The 17,044-nt window shown below is 43.9% G+C and overlaps 1 protein-coding gene across 6 annotated transcripts in view; it reads right to left on the bottom strand.

The window, feature by feature from the left end:
• Positions 1-17,044, bottom strand: part of LOC119464308 (ADP-ribosylation factor GTPase-activating protein 2-like) — a 34,337-nt gene that overhangs the window by 11,262 nt on the left and 6,031 nt on the right. For all 6 annotated transcript variants that reach the window (XM_049655781.1, XM_049655782.1, XM_049655783.1 and 3 more), the window contains exons 2-6: positions 15,981-16,172; positions 14,019-14,150; positions 11,760-12,032; positions 9,281-9,466; positions 3,346-3,662 (exon numbers count right to left, since the gene is read on the bottom strand). In XM_049655781.1, the coding sequence (XP_049511738.1) occupies positions 3,346-3,662; positions 9,281-9,466; positions 11,760-12,032; positions 14,019-14,150; positions 15,981-16,172 (1,100 nt within the window). The remainder of the gene's footprint in view (positions 1-3,345; positions 3,663-9,280; positions 9,467-11,759; positions 12,033-14,018; positions 14,151-15,980; positions 16,173-17,044) is intronic.

The following is a 17,044-nucleotide window of genomic DNA, read 5'->3' as shown; positions in this document are numbered from 1 at the left end:
TTATTTTTCATAGAACTTCAAGCACGAATTCGTAAACTTTATGAAAAATTCGGCAGTTGGCAGCTACGCATTTGTCACAATTGAAAAAAAAATATGTGCACAAGCATGACTAAACTCTGTTCGATCATTCATAGTCTCAAGTCAATTAGCCATCGTAAATCAGTAACAACATGCATGGCGTTCCACATAGCTTTTTCGTGCTATGCTCAAACAAAGCACCGTGTGAAAGTGATATGCGGAATGATAAAGCACTTCATTTCATGTCTACACACATATCTTTCATCTAAAGCTGGTCAGGTTCTAAAAATATATTTGGCGTTATACATGCCAAAACCATGAACTGATTATGAGCCACATTGTCACGGGGGACTCCGGATTAATTTTGACCACCCAGGGTTCTCTAAAGTACACTTAAATCTAAGTACAAGAATGTTTTTGCATTTAACCCTAATCGAAATGTGGCTGCTGTGGTAAATATAAAACCTGTGACCTTGAACTCGGCAGTGCAACAGCACAGCCACTAAGCTATTGCGGCGAGTCCTAGTCAGGATTTTTGCTAGGTGAATATGTCAATCCTACAACTGCCACAGATGAACTAAAGTTGCTAGCCAAACAGATAAGTAGTGAAATTCACCAGTTTAATAGCAATTATTGCACAATTCCAAATATTCATTAGTGCTATAAAGTTTGGCCTACAAGAATATTACTTTGTCTCATATTTCACATGCTATAATTGGAAACAGTTGCCACGAAAACGGCTGCTTTATTTTAACATGCTCAACAAGCTCCCCAGCAAGAATTCAAAACTATGTTTGAAAAATGTCATCAAATGCGGCAATGGCACTGCAGTGAAATCTCGATACAACAAACTTCAGGGGACCGCGGCAAATTGTTCCCTATCCTGAAAGGTTGTTACAGTGAAAGCCCCAAAATTAACCCTTCCGCCCATCAACCCAACAGTTCGTCAGTTGTCACCGTATGAGCTATCCCCGAAACCATTGCTGTTGGCTCGTGCTGTTTTGCATAGATTTTGCCACCACGTGCCACCAAAGCCCTGTGTATAGTAAGAGTGGCATGCAAAAGAGACGCCGACGCCAAGAAAACCACCGACAAAGAGGAGGCTCCATGTCGCCTATAAAGCGCAATGTTTCTTTTTTGTTTGGCTGTTTTTCACATTCCTTTCCGTGGACACCACAACTGTTTCACTCGAGGCGGACACCTGAACTATTCCAAAATGCGAACACGTGTATATGACACCATCCGGAAAATGCAACCATGTGGCATCCTCGCAAGTACGGAGGTTACATTTCGCAGCGCACGTAGCTGGTACGGCCGCAGAAAGAAGTGCGAAAGAAAGAAGAGGCGTGCACAGAAAGGAGGAAAAAAGAAGGAAACGCCTTCATTGTTAGGCAACACTCGTCTGGGCGAGAGCATGTGCTCGGAAAACCTGCTATGTGGTCGCCACCGCAATTATATATATATATATATATATATATATATATATATATATATATATATAAAGTCCCCTCCTGCGTTTTTCTCCTCTGTCGCCATCTCGGGTTTTCTGAATCTGAACCCATGCACCGCAGCGTTCGCTTTCGCGCCTTGTCGTCTGCTAGCCTACTGTTCCGGCTGCTGTGAAGGATACATGGAAATCTAAGAATCCCCAGATTTCGTAATATTAACTCGCAGTACTGAGGCGATGTTAACATGACAAGGAAACTGAATAACGATCATTATTCTGGAAAGCTTGGTATTCTGAAGTTCGTATTACTGAAATATTTTTACATTGAAATTGTAAGCAGTTAGCAGGGGATTTCTGAAAAGTTTGTTAATCTGAAAAGTTTGTTAATGTAGTGTTCGCAGTAACGAGGTTTAAAATTAAATTACGGGGTTTTACGTGCCAAAACCACCTTCTGATTATGACGCACGCCGTAGTGGGGACTCCGGTTTAACTTCGACCACCTGGGGTGCTTTAACGTGCACTTATATCTAAGTACACAGGTGTGTTCGGCATTTCACCCCCATCGGAATGCAGCTGCCGTGGCTGGAATTCGATCCCGCAACCTCGTGCTTAGCAGCCCAACACCATAACCACTAAGCAACCACAGCGGGTAGCAACGCGGTTTTACAGTATCCACAGCAAGTTAGTTGTTGTGCAACATGTTTGCAAAAGCTTGTGTACAGTAAAAGTACCTGTTCTTATCAATAAGTAGTTTCAGAATTGCACTCAGTGCCTTACACATGTTAAACACAAGAAAAGCAAGCAATCTGAGGGACTTTACGGTGCAAACATCTCTTGAAGAGTTATTTTAAAGCCCAGGAGCACAAACAAAGAAAACATTAGCAGACAGCTCGCAATATGGTGCTTCGTGCCCAACTTGTCCGATCTAAGGCAATCCATTAGTCCACCTCCCGGCATTTCCCTGGCAACATGTCTCATCAGGTTTATGGACTACGTAATCACGTAAAAGTATCAGAAACTGGGTACACTAGCTGTTCATAACTTGCAATTATGGTGGGCTGAGAGGAAGCGGAAGCCTGTTTTGTTATTTACTGGCGATCAATGATGGTGAAAGCACGGTCGTTGGGACAATTCGCATTGAAACAGGAGCCATTAGTGCCGCCATGTTCGACAACGCTATTTTTTAAACATTGTGTACGTTAAAGCTCGCCAAATAATGCAGATTAACATAGCATGTGTAAGCAGCCGAAACCCAACAGTTCATGGAGCATGTGCAGTTAGGATAACGGTTTCTTGGCACAGACAGACAGACAGAAAAAGAATTTTTATTCAGGTCCAGAGGAACTGCGTTGGGATGAAAGGGGATTCGGTAGCAGTCGCGGGCCGCTCCCACGCAGGGACCAGAAGACCGTGGCCCTCCGCCCTCTCGCAGGCCCTCTGGACAGCCGCCCGTTGAACCGAGAGGTCGCCGCTTTTAAGGGCTTCCTCCCAGTCCTCTTCGTTGTTGAACTCTGTGTCGCGTAGCGCAGGACATTGCCAGAGCATATGAGCTAATGAGCAATACGCCTCTCCGCAGTCTGGACATTGCGGTTCGATGTTGGGTACAGGTCGTGTCAAAAGTTTACGGCATGCACGTTATGCAAAACATCGAACATCAGTCCAGTTTTACCTTACAGCCGTTCAACGATACAATTCTACGCTGGTCATGTACACTTGTACACGCAGCACATTTGAAATCCAGGCTGCACGCCCAGGTTCAGGAAATATTCAGCTCCTTCTCAAATCCTGCATCTCAAACTTTTGACCCTGCCCCTACGAGTGTTTACATTTGCTTGAAAAACGGCATTCTAAACTGCCCACTGTCGCCGTACAAGGCTCACCTTTCGTCTCTGTCTGGAGAAGTGGTGACAGTGTCCCAGGAAGAAAGGGACGACGGGATTGGCCGTGAGGATGGCCCATCATCGAACAGGCTGTCACCGGCGCTGCTGCCGTAGCCACCACCTCGCGAGCCACCTGAAGAGAAGAAGCCTGTGCCACTCAAAAAATCGTGGCTTGATCGGTCTCCGCCAGCGGTCTGTGGCGTCTCTTGCGCAATGGTACGCATGTCTGCAAGTGCTGAGTGCGATACAGCGGCACGGCCGCTACCGCCCAGGCCCATGCCTAGTCGCTCCATCTGCTGTGCCTTGCGAGGATCGACCTGGTTGAAAGGGATTACAATCATTACCACATCATCATCAGCTCACTTAGGTCTACTGCAAGATGAAGGCATCTACTAACACCTCCAATTACCCATACCTTGAATTAGCTAATTTCATACTATGCTTGCGAATTTCCCGATTTCATCCCACCACTTATTCCTCGGCAGTTTACGACTGCTTTTCTCTTCCCTTGATACTGCCATTTTGTTTTTGTAACAGACCACCAATTATCTGCTCTAGACTTTAGATAACCTGCCTCATTTCACTTCTACCTTTTAATCTCACCTAAAATATGATCTACTCAACTTTGATCTCTATATGTACCGTTGCGTTCCTTATGTTGCTATTATTTTTCATTCCATCACCGATTGCCAGTGGTTATCTTTTTCCAGTTTCGTGGTTTCTTCAATCGAAAGGGATGTGGCCTCTATACATTTACGGAGTATTCTAATATAGCTTTCAATGTCACCACTGCTAATTAATGTGGAGTTTCAGCCTTGTTGGTACAGCATCTTTTTCTAGTGCTTAGCGCAGAAACTTGAGCCAAAATGGACAGAAGTCGAGACACATATAAGCGCTTGTGTGTGTCTTGACTTCTGTTCATTTTGTACTAAGTTTCTGTGCTAAACACTATCAAAAGATGCTAATTTAACACACTTTGGTGCATAAGCAGATGTCACTCACCCTGCAACATTGAAAAAATGGCTTTTTTGCACAGCTCAATTGTCTGACGGTTGAGCTAACCACACAATGCAAAGTGAAATAGGGAAAAAAATATTCTCTTAGATCCCCAATCCAGCTAAATAAATATTGTGAGGCCCCTTCTTGAACTGGCAAGTCCCCCTACCAAAATAATTTATGCATGTCACCTTACACATTCATGTAAATTTCACATTCAGTAAAACCTCGTTAATTTGGATTTCATGGGAACGAAAAAAATGTCCAAATTAACCGAATGTTGAATTATCGAGAGTATCAAGAAAACAATAAACAAATGTCAACACTATGTCAAACAAACTATGTAAACACACTTTATTTAATGAATGAATCAGCAAATACTGTTTCTATTTTGCACAAAAGCAGTGCTGAAGCTGCATTTCTCGTCATCTCGTGACTGATGAGCAGTCGCAGTGGGGTGATTCCACGAGTGATCAACACGGGTCCAAAAATTCTTATTTTAGATTTCATTCAATATTTTATATTTTGTGGACATATCACTCGGTAGTACGAAAGTGAACTTGCATTCTTTGAGAAATGGATACTTTAGGAGAAAAAAAATATCGAAATTCTTCAGGTGGCAGGCACCATTTACATGCACCGGGCATTCTCGCAAGTTCACAACAATGTCAAATACAAACTATTACGGCTACAAAAAATGCATTTTCTTGTGTAAAACGTATACGTAAAGAAGAGTCCGCAAGAGTTGTTTGAGGCTTCTGTGCAAAACGGAAGTGTTTTAGAAAAAATGCTTAATTTGCTACACTTTTCGAAAATTGCTATATTTACGAATTTTTATCTACTAAACTAATGAATGTAGCCTTTTAAAATTTGGTGGGCTATGGGACCTTAACCTGTTTAACGATTGTGCTGAATATTGTTGCTGTAGCACAAATTTCCATTTTTACAGTTTGCCTCAAATGTGAGGTATTGACAAAAATGAGCACTATTTAAAAATCAAAATAAAAAAAACCCCATCGTTAATTTTTCTCAAAATTTCGTAAACAGCTGTCCACAGACACTGGAAAAAGAACATTAAACAACATCTTGCATTATTTTGTTTTTAATGACAATATATGTGGTAGAAATGAGAGCTTCGCCGGGATGCAGCAAGGTGCTAAGAAATAGGGACATCGGGGTAAAAAGAACGTCCATTAGCCCCTGACTTGCCTAAACTTGGCCAGGATTGCGCAACAAGGGTAATTTTACCCTTCTGGTCAATACTTATGCATAAAATACCGTTTAGTACAACGCTCATTCTCTTGAATGTGAGTAAAGATACGTCAACAGAGCAACCTTTACATGGCTCGTTTCATTTAACAAGTGTGCGTAGCTTGCAGCGCAGATAATTTCAGATTTAATGGTGAACTCCCTGTACATGAACTCAAGTAACAAAATTTACGGCAGGTAAAATTCTCTAAAAATTTCGTACTCGCCATGGCTCCGTCGGAAACGTCACTATACAGTATAACCTAAGATACGGTGATGGGCGGGGGGGGGGGGGGGGGGGGGGGGGCGATGGTGTTGGTTAGGGTTTATTTAGCTGCCAGATAGTGCCAGCGGTTGCTCTCTTCTACCGCCTCTTTAAAAAGGGGTTGAACAGGTGGAAAGAGGCGTGACACATCCTCTCTCCGAAACTTATGTGTTTTGGGACACATTACCTGTTCCGCACACTCTTAAGGATAATGGTCTACTGTGCGAAGCCTCAAGCAGAGCGTTTCTGTTTTTATGGAAGTATTGGCAGGCACAGATGAACTGTTCCGCGTTAACAGGGGGGGTGTTCGCGGAACTAGTTCTTATTCTATGAAACAGCGTATAGCTTCTGCGTGACGGATTCCTTGAACCACTCCTGGATGGTGAGGTGATAATCAAAGTGCTAAAACCACTCCTGGATGGTGAGGTGATATTCAAAGTGCTGAGAAGTCTTTTTATATAAGGGGTGATTCATTGGCACTCTTAATTTAATCTGCTGCATCATTGCCTGCAAGTCCAACATGTGGCGGTATCCACTGAAACTTGAGAATGAAATGCCTATTGCTGAGCTCCTTAGCTAACATCAATGACTGTCGGCCGAACTTGCTGCCATACAATGCACGGGATAATTGATGGAGCACCGCTGGCAAATCCGAAAGGATGATAGCGTGCTTAGTTTACGAAGCGCTGCAGTAATGGCGGCTCTTTCCACATTTTCAATAAGACCAACTGATACAGAGGGCCAGATCACGCAAATCTAATGAAGCGAATCTAATAAAGCTTGCACTTAAGAGGAAGCTTCCGCTCGGGCCCAACTCCGATGCCGCCCATTCAAATACATGCAAAACGCAGAAACGATTTCCTGAGATAACCACTGGGCCGATTTTACTTAAATTTGTTGCACATGAGAGAGAAAGGTGAATTCTAGTGACTGTCGGACGCGAAATGTCGATTTCTGGCCTGCATTGTTTAACTGTAATTTTCAAGAATTGGTAAGTTTGAAAAAAATAGAAGCACGAAGTTTACAAATTCGTAGCTCTGCACCTATATAAAAGATATCGCAGACCTGTGAACGGCATCTATTAGAGCATTCAAAGCAGACAAATTTGATATGCCAATTTATTTCTTACGTGAATTTGTTACATAGTTTACAAGGATTTTGCACAAGTTCTACACACAAAATAGTAGTCTATTTTAAAGCCATGTAGAATATAGCAATGTTGTACACTTTAGATTTTCTATTCGGTGCAGCTTACAAGATTGTGATATCATGTTTCATTGCTGAGTTAGAGTTGTAAATTTGATAGTTTCGTTTTGTGAAGCTATGCTATTTTGTCAATTTTATTAAACAGTTGACGACTTAAATAAAAAAATCGCAACCAACAGCCACTAAAGTTTCACTTTTCTTTTAACTGCAACAAACGTCATCAAATGTGGTGCAGTGGTTGCAGAGAAAAACGAATTCTCGTTTTACATGTATTTAGATAGGAGCACCCAAGCTAAAGCTTCCTCTTAAGGCGGCGGCCACACCGCCAGCAACTTTCAACGTATTTCGCTTTACCACCTGTTTGCCACCGCCTCCCACGGACCCACTCTCCATTCTGCTACACTCTACCAACTCGCTCAAAAGAGACGATTTTCAGAAGAGCATCATCTGAAAGCACTAACAAAATATGGGCGCGAATGATGACCCAGTAGCACAATTTACGTCAGAAAGTTAGGCATTCGAGAACTGCGTGCTTGCAATCATAATACTAGTTTACCAAAACTGCCCTTGTGTCGCAATCATGGCCAAGTTTAGGCAAGTCAGAGGCTAATGGACGTTCTTTTTACCCCGATGTCCCTATTTCTTAGCACCTTGCTGCATCCCGGCGAAGCTCTCATTTCTACCACATATATTGTCATTAAAAACAAAATAATGCAAGATGTTTTTTAATGTTCTTTTTCCAGTGTCTGTGGACAGCTGTTTACGAAATTTTGAGAAAAATTAACGATGGGTTTTTTTTATTTTGATTTTTAAATAGTGCTCATTTTTGTCAATACCTCACATTTGAGGCAAACTGTAAAAATGGAAATTTGTGCTACAGCAACAATATTCAGCACAATCGTTAAACAGGTTAAGGTCTCATAGCCCACCAAATTGTAAAAGGCTACATTTATTAGTTTAGTAGATAAAAATTCGTAAATATAGCAATTTTCGAAAAGTGTAGCAAATTAAGAATTTTTTCTAAAACACTTCCGTTTTGCACAGAAGCCTCAAACAACTCTTGCTGACTCTTCTTTACGTATACGTTTTACACAAGAAAATGCATTTTTTGTAGCCGTAATAGTTTGTATTTGACATTGTTGTGAACTTGCGAGAATGCCCGGTGCATGTAAATGGTGCCTGCCACCTGAAGAATTTCGATATTTTTTTTCTCCTAAAGTATCCATTTCTCAAAGAATGCAAGTTCACTTTCGTACTACCGAGTGATATGCCCACAAAATATAAAATATTGAATGAAATCTAAAATATGAATTTTTGGACCCGTGTTGATCTCTCGTGGAATCACCCAGTGGTGAAGGCCTCACGACTTGCTTCACGGTGCAGCTGCGGTGCGTGTCTTCAACTGAGACACGCTTTTCCCTACCGCAGGCACATCCCGATCATTTTTTTCACCAGTGAGCTGGTCGCCAACATAGTCCGTTTATCGCGACATAGCCAGTGCTTTTCATCCTCGACAGCTTTGCACCAAGTCAAAACAAAACTACTGTTTGCTACAACCACTGCGGACGAAACCATGGCCACTATCGACGCGAACATGGACGGCAATCTTGCGGCTCTGAAGGCACACGGCCAACTTACGCACCGAGCAAAAACAAAACTACCGTTTGCTGAAGCAAATGGGGACGAAACTATGGTCACTATCGATGCGATCAAGGCTGGCAACTACGCTGTTTATTTATTTATTTGAAATACCTTACAGGTCCATAGGGCATTGTGTAAGGGGGGCGTCAAAATCCCAACAGTGCATTAGCGCATCAGTTATGAAGGCACGCAGCCGACGCGGTGTTGTGCGAGGCGATAAACACAAGAATAAAGGCTTTAAAGGCACAAATAGGGACAAAGCGTTCAGGCATTGCTGTCATTCACATAGAATTTTCGCTGATGACAATGGCGATGCGGACTCCGCCTCCTCATTTCAGTTGAACACTAGCGCCATTTTTGCTCTTTTGCGTCACACATTTACGGCGCTCCAAGCTCATTGAGCTGCGAGAGATGTGCGAATGAACCAATGTGTGGCCAAATATGTCCGAATTAACAAATAATGCATACGCCTGCCGGGACCAGAGGATGAGCTCAATCTGAGTTTCCAAATTAACAAGGGTCAAATTAACAAGGTTTTACTGTATGGCATTGCACTACTTAAGGGCCATTAACACTCACCTGCTTGTTGCGTATGTCCTTGTCCAGGTCTCTGTACGCCAGCCGCATCGAGGCCAACTGTCTCGCAGCCTCCTCTGCATCCACACTCGAAGCTGCCTGATTGGAACTGGCTTGGCTAGCACTGGCTGCACGCATCTCATCCGCCTTCTGTGCTTCGCGCTCAATGTCCTGAAAGTTGGCGCTGACCTGCACATGCACAGTATACAGAGCTTAAATTTACCTCATTGGCAGAAACAGACCTATTCAACGAGAGCTGCCTGGACGTTGCCATAATGCCCTCTTGGCTGTTCAATCACGTGAGCCCCCGGACAAGAGCACTGCAGAAGCAGCTAGTGCACTGAGTATTCACGCACAACAGGTTCACCGAAGAAATGCTCTCTCCCGAAATGAATAGGTCTACCAGTCAATGACCAATTTTCCGGACCCCCACACTTTCGGACATGCCTGATAATTCGGATGCCTTCGCGGCACCAGCACATGCCCCTTAGAGTCAATGTATAAGAATGTCAGACATTTCGGATGCAAAAAACCTTCAATGTCCAATTTTCTGAGCTTTTTGACATGACTCTCGCACGCAGATCTGCTGGCAGCCGTGGCCACCACCGCGGCAACGCTAGGCCTAGCTACTTTGACGTTCGCTACCAAGTTTCTTGCTCTTCGGTGCCGTGTTTTTCATTTCAACAATTTGCCACTGTTAGCAATGGCGCCGACTTTGCCTTTGTAATCCTGGTGAATGGCTTCAAAGCTCGTAAAGCATGTCGCGTTGCACAATGCCGCTTTCCGATAGTCAGCTTTGCCTCAACAGAGTTGTGTTACGCGGTGAAGCATATGCAAAGTATTGCGGTGAAGCATACCGAGAGTGGGAAGAGGCAATTGTCACAGGACACGGTATGTATTCCTTAATTATACACGCATGCACCCAGCGTATCCTATCACAGTACGAGCAGCGATATGCCTAATAAGTGTACTGGCCGGCCTTTAGAGCTATTTTGGACATGCATGTGGCAATTTGAGCCCCTGGGAGCAGTAGAAGGCATGAATTAATTTTTTCAGACTGCCCCATTTTTCTGACATTTTCGCGGCCCCTAGGGAGCCCGAAAAATCGGATGTTGACTGTACAGGTGTTGTCCACATCGCTGCCTCCAGCGACGGCTCCATCAGAGCAACGGGCACTAATCTCAAAGGCAATGCTTTTGCATACTGCAAGCACCAGAAGTGATTGCAGGTACTGAGACCAACATTGTGCACGTCATTTTTAACACCAGTTATAGAATATAAGCAAACCTCAGCCAAGCCAAAAGAACACTATGACCCCATCTTCAAACATGCACAGAACAAGCGAAATCTGCTGGTATGACAGGACAGACAGATAAAAAAAAAATGACAGTACTACAGCCTCAAAATCAACTTTAAAACAAAGTTAACCCACACGAAAGAAAGCAGTACAAAAGCTTCAGAAGCATGCTTCTACAACTTCCACCACAATCCTAATTAAAAATGTTTCTTACCCATCAGAATGACATTTTTATATTGCATCTCACGTAAATACCATAAAGTCAGGCTGAGCCTAATACAGTAAATGTCTGCCATCCGGGAGTGAACTTCATCAAACATAGCAACCTGTTATTGCACAGAAATAGAGCCTCAGTAGTACTCGCATAAAAGCAGTTCATTTCAGATCACTTGTTTCTTAAATGCCAGGGCTCAAATTCTCCGATAATCACAATGCCCTAAATACCAGTCATGATGGCAAACATGTTTCACTTCCTTTCAAGCGTTTGTCCATGCCTTTCCTCACATGACATAATGGTCACCTGCTCATGGACGAGCCAGTTATCACCTTTTCCTTCCAGTGCCGATGGTCAGTGATTTGCAGCCACATCCTCTGAGCTTGTAGAGTGGCATTCTCTGCGTGCGCGTGCGTGTGTGCGTGCATACACGCGTGTGTGTGGATGCGTGCATATGTGCTCCTTTATTTTAATCTTACATGCTTGTGCTTAGGTGCTAGTATCTTATGTTTGTTATCAGTATGGTAGGGCAAGGCAAGACAGGGACTCACCAGGAAGGGCACTAAAGCATATGCATATTAAGGTACACGTGTTTACCTCATACCTTCTACTTATCCATTTCCCTCTCTGCCTCCCGTTCTTGGCCACAGAACAGTTTAGGTATTGATTTCAAATAGCAGTGCAATGTTTAGACTTGAAAAACGAACGAAACGAGAACAGCGCAGTCCACCTTACGATGAATGCAGCGCTGTTTCACCTCATGCCGGACATCTGCCCACTGTAAGGCGAGACAGTTATGAAGTCCAGGATCTCATTCACCTTCCATTCGTTCATACAATAAATGCTACTGCTACAAAGAAATTCCTGCTCTACATCCTCACCATAGACATGCTGAAGCCAAAGGAGGCAGTTAAACAAGATACCTTCTTTAAACCTTTCTTTACACACAGTTTTACACCTTAGTGAGATACCTTCTGTGCTCCAAGGCCCTTTCCTGGCTTCCGCTGGGGCTTCCGGGCCGAAGACGAGGGTGTTGAAGAGCCAACAAGGGCCGAGCCAGCCAGGGAGGGAGTCACCTGGATGGGCTCGGCTGGTGGCGGTTGGAACAAGGCGCCCGGCTCGCACGTCTGCTGTTGGGCACTGCTCGCCTGGGCCGCCAAGGCTTCCTCGTGCTCTCGGAAGAAGTCGTGCTCCTCCTTGGAGTCTGGGCTTTCTGGTGCATTCTCATGGTGATCCATCAGCGGCTGCAACAAGTAATGCTTGTTTGTTCGTTCATTTACACATTCACTGATTCGGCCGACTCCAAATAGCGCTACACTACTGGAGTTGTGAAATGTATGTAAATATGCTGTACTATGTGAATTAAAATCATGTGATGTGGCACAAAAATGATGAAACAATAAGAACGGACCCGAAGTAGGTCATAATAACTTCAAATGTCTTTAAATGTAGGTGATACATGGCAGACGCTCAATATGCACATGCAATGCCGGTGGAGTTTTGTAGGTTTGACCTGCTTGCCACTGCCTGATGTCGTATAGACAAGGTATGTTGTATAGACCCCAAGTGCACAAATGGCACAAACAAGTGCATGGTTGGGGACAGATCCTTTTTGACACACAGCTTATGAAGCACTGAAAAAAAAAGAAAGATCAGTATTTCTGGAACTTCTAAAGATTACAGTTAAAGGCACCCTAAAGAGCAATATTAACAAAATATTTCAAAACTGAATTTTTGGGTGGAGGATCGATAACTAGCCAAAAAAATGAAGCCCAAACTTTTCTTGCTTCACTTTATTACCTTAAAAACCCCATCGGAGGGGTATTACACAAGAGGTGGCATTACATAAGGGGTGGTATTAGATAAGGGCCTATTGCAGCCATACCACAGAGTCAGCATGTCAGTATGACACCATAGATTTCGAACTATTTTGGACATTTTCACAATAAAAAAAGGTTGTCAAAACTTGTTAGAGTCGCTGGTTCTTTAACGGAGTACCAACACAAAATTTGTCTCTTTCTCTCTCTCTCTCTTTTTTGTTGTTATATACTAGCTGCTGACTCTATAACAATGGCATGAGGCCTCAATTCCTCAAACGCAAAGCAAACCATGATTTATATAATCAATTATTGCGATGAATTCAAAACATGCATCAAATGTAGCGCAGCTGCAAGCTGTTGATAAGACGCACTCAACAACGAAAATCAAGGGTTGTGGCCACTTGATACATGGACACATGGGTGAGGCTGCGGTCGCCACAACACCGTGATCGTCTTGCCGAAAGACAAAATGGGGGGAAGGGAGATCAGAAGGGCACAAGATGTTCCGAGGGAAGCGACAGCAGAGGAGCAAGCTTACCCTCTGTTGAATGGAAGGAAACAGTGAAAGACAAAAAAATGGTCGATGCAGCGTATGCCCAGCTATCCGCGACGGCGCCGCTGAGTGGCTTGACACCACTGCAGGAGGTGCCGCAACTAATGCATGCATCAGTACACTACGTCCATCTTGCGTGATGTAACAAGGTGCTGTTATCAGCGCAATCTACAAAACAAAGCTACGCTGATTGTAGCACACATTTTGAATTGGTTGCATTAAATGATCGTATTAATAAATTGCTGTGCGTTGAATGAATTCTGCCACCATACCGGTGTTATGCCACCATACCCATGTTACGGAGTTGGCAGCTATTTAATAAAGCATAAGAAGAGAGATACAAGATTTTTCTACCACTACGTCATTAATAACGTAACGTGCAGCCGTGTTCAATATGAGCTGCAACACGATGCTCGTGGTCGAAGGGGCCCCAAGACTGAACGGCGGCACCGACTTACGAAAAATAGGTTAACTAAACACCGTTCCCACAACTGGTATTTATTCATTAGAGCAAGTTTCCGTATGCCATCGCTGCTGTGCAGTCTCGGAGCCCTTTTGACTAAGGACACTCTGTTGTAGCTCATATTGAATGCGACTGCACCTCTTCCTTATAAACAATTAACTAGTCAAAAGAGAACACTGTAAAAGATTAAAATCTCACTAAGTGATGGGGCAAAAACCTCCAAAGCAGCTTTACCAGAATTTTTTAATTTTTTCCATCTTTTTCAGCCTGCCAACGTTATTCTCGCCGCAAGACTGGCCTTTTTTGGTATTGCAAAACTGCAATTTACCCATCCAACTTATCATTGCCGTTTAATGCCCCTTTAATTAAGCACAGTGAGAAGAGCAGTACACACATTGGTCCCATAGACGCGCATCGCTGTGGCGGCCTGCTGGTGGAGCTTCTCCCGGTACAGCTGCGCAGCACGGCTGTTATACTTCTGCTGCGCATCTGAGCTGGTACAGCTGTGCTGCTGGAAGAATGACACCTGCACACATGACCAAGCGAGAGTCGGTGCCTGATACACATGCACAAAGTGCACAATGTAGCCGGGACATAAGGACTACCGTGAATATCACAGGGGAACTAAACGGAATTTCACAAGGACCACACTTCTGAATATAGCAAGCACATAGCACTATCTTTAGTGGATGACAGGGTTGAAGTATACAATACAAAGATGCATATAAAATCAATAAATGAATATTGCATTAAATCAGAGTACTGAATGTCAACTACTCAAGCTGAAATGAGTTGAGAAGTGTGTTTCCGGTGAGCAAAGCCATGGAACGGTGGCCTGGCTGGACAAATAGTACTAATTTTTGGAGGTGTGGTGCGAACTTCAGCTTAAGAGCGAGGGGTTAAAACTTCGTGGGCCCGTGCTAGTTGTTACCGATGCTGATGCATGCAAGGTTTCACTGGCTGGACAGTGATGTGTCCTGTGTGCTACTGAATGAAGAACACTCTAAACTGAAGGCGGCAACCAGAGTGACGTAAGGGAACACCTGAAAACGTGTAATTTCCAACAGTGTAGCAATCTAATCTCACAATTAAAGGCACATTAAAAACAAATATTAAGTCAACGCGGACTGTTACAATACCATGCCAGAGATATTGCAGCACTTGTTTCATGTCAAGAAAAGACTTTTGTTAAGACAAAATCGTGCCTGAAGGGTCCACATAGCTTTAGTGAATTCACATGGCCCACCCCCAAGCGAGGAGTGGTACCATCGGTAAGTAAAACGGCACCCAACAGACGGTACTTCAGTTTCTTGCACAAAACACAAACGCACAGCCATGGAGAAAACTGAGCCAAGACAGAGTGTTGGATTCGCCACTGCCGCTGCTCTTGGTCAAGTGGCGTGGACCGTTCGGGCATCCCACGACATCTCATAAACGTTGATTATCTGCTTCTTGCAGTTAATGTGAACTTCGCAAGCCAGCAAAACCAGCACAGCACTACGCGATAATGAAACTACTGACGCGCAAAACCCCAGGCAGCACAGAGTCGAGCGAAAACAAAACCTTTTGACCGCACATGTCATTGTCAAGGTTAACATCAATGAGTTCATTCTTCTAAAAATCGAATAGGACTGGACAAGTAGCATTTCCTGTCGTCTTATAATGCAATGCAATGATATTTTTATTACGAGTGTTTGAGTACTAGTGCCAGAATTATAGTGAGGAGTGGCTACATCATCGAGCTATTGCTTGAATGCGCCGGGCGAGTCTCAAATCATGTCCTGCATATACCTCAGCTTCTCGATTACTAAAGCTTTGTTCACGATAATATCAACGCCTTAGACATTCTGGAGCATTAATCTATCCCTTTGACGTCATATTTGCCTTTAGTGTCCCTTTAACCCTCGAAACTTTTGTTGCCATCGGCAACAGTGCACCTAAGGCAACAGTCAGACCTGGTACATAACAGAAAGTGCTATGAATTTATGGAACGGCTATCATTAGGAACAAACAACCTGTCAACATCCGACACTAGAACACGGTCTGGTGAAGATGGCTTAAAGCGGCTACTTGGGAACAGCTGGTGGTATGTTACACCAACAGTATGTGTGGCAGGGAAAGGGAAACGCAATCGGGTGCAGCAGGGAACTAAACATGGTCATGAAATTTGGAAATTTGTAGGTAGTGTGGGTTTGGCTGATAGTACAGGTGTGATCAACATCTCTGGGACAGGCCTTTAACCTGCAGTGAACTTAGACTGATGGTAATAAAGAGGTAGTGGCACCACGAACAAAATAGACCAAGAAAAGCCATACGTAAGAGCCCACATAGCTGAGAGCGACAGGAGGCAACTTACCGCATTGGCATTGCCTCCCACTTGCATGGCACGTATCTGTAGCCAGGTCCAGTTGGTGTCCAGCTGGGTGGACCGCACAAAGGACAAGTGCACCCCCAGGGACCGGTGCACTGCCGAGCAGTCCATGCAGATGAACACGCCATAGGTGACACTGGCCCATGTCGGGTTCTTGGCACCGCAATCAAAGCACACCTGCACAGCAGACAGGCAATGGAAGTCTCCGCATGTAATCAATTAAGAAAACTTTAACTTGGGCTGCACAACAGCCCTAATGGGCCTCCACCCCACTAAACATTTCCACCAAATTCAAATTCAGCAGCACGTTTTGTTCTTCCAAGGCACTGGCAATACATACATATCCCACTGACATGTGTACATTGTATGGCTTTTTCCAGGGACCGTTTTTCACGAACTAACCATTGCTACAATGTTACCGCTTGGTGCAAGATGTGCCTACATGTATCGGAACAATGCTGTCACCAATTCTATACCGAAATAATTTTGTCTAATAAGATTGCGTGCACAACACGAATATTGATGTACATTCTTGAACACACGCGAGCATCAGTGATGCCGACGAGTCATGTCGATGAGTCATGTATATATGGCCACTGCACTTGACCCGCAGATCAGATTTCAATGACCGACAATCCTGCTACAATGTTACCATTGTGCTTTGGTATTACTTGTTTTCTTGGGCACAAGCTCGCCAGTAGAGAGTCTACTTCTTAACTCACACCTTTGGTGGTGTCTTATTCTTCACAGTCACAACATGACAATATAATGCTCGTATAATGCTTTTGGGTGCTACAAATATGCGCTGCAAATGACATAATTCATCTGCACACTTTACACTCTGCATGCTGACACACATTTGCCCACACAGCCGTCACAAGTGCATCACACCGGACAAAGACCAACATTCACTGTTCACGTCTGCGCCTTCACAAATGCACTGATGGCCTGGCCAAAAATAAGTTCACCCCCATCTGTAGGGCAAACAGCATACAGTGTAGTCACACTACGAGGAAAGATATACTTAATATTTCAGCTATGACCATAGC

The sequence above is a fragment of the Dermacentor silvarum genome, chromosome 9, assembly GCF_013339745.2.
Source record: "Dermacentor silvarum isolate Dsil-2018 chromosome 9, BIME_Dsil_1.4, whole genome shotgun sequence".
NCBI classification, from domain to species: Eukaryota; Metazoa; Arthropoda; class Arachnida; order Ixodida; family Ixodidae; genus Dermacentor; species Dermacentor silvarum.
This window is presented reverse-complemented; position numbering and strand designations above follow the sequence as displayed.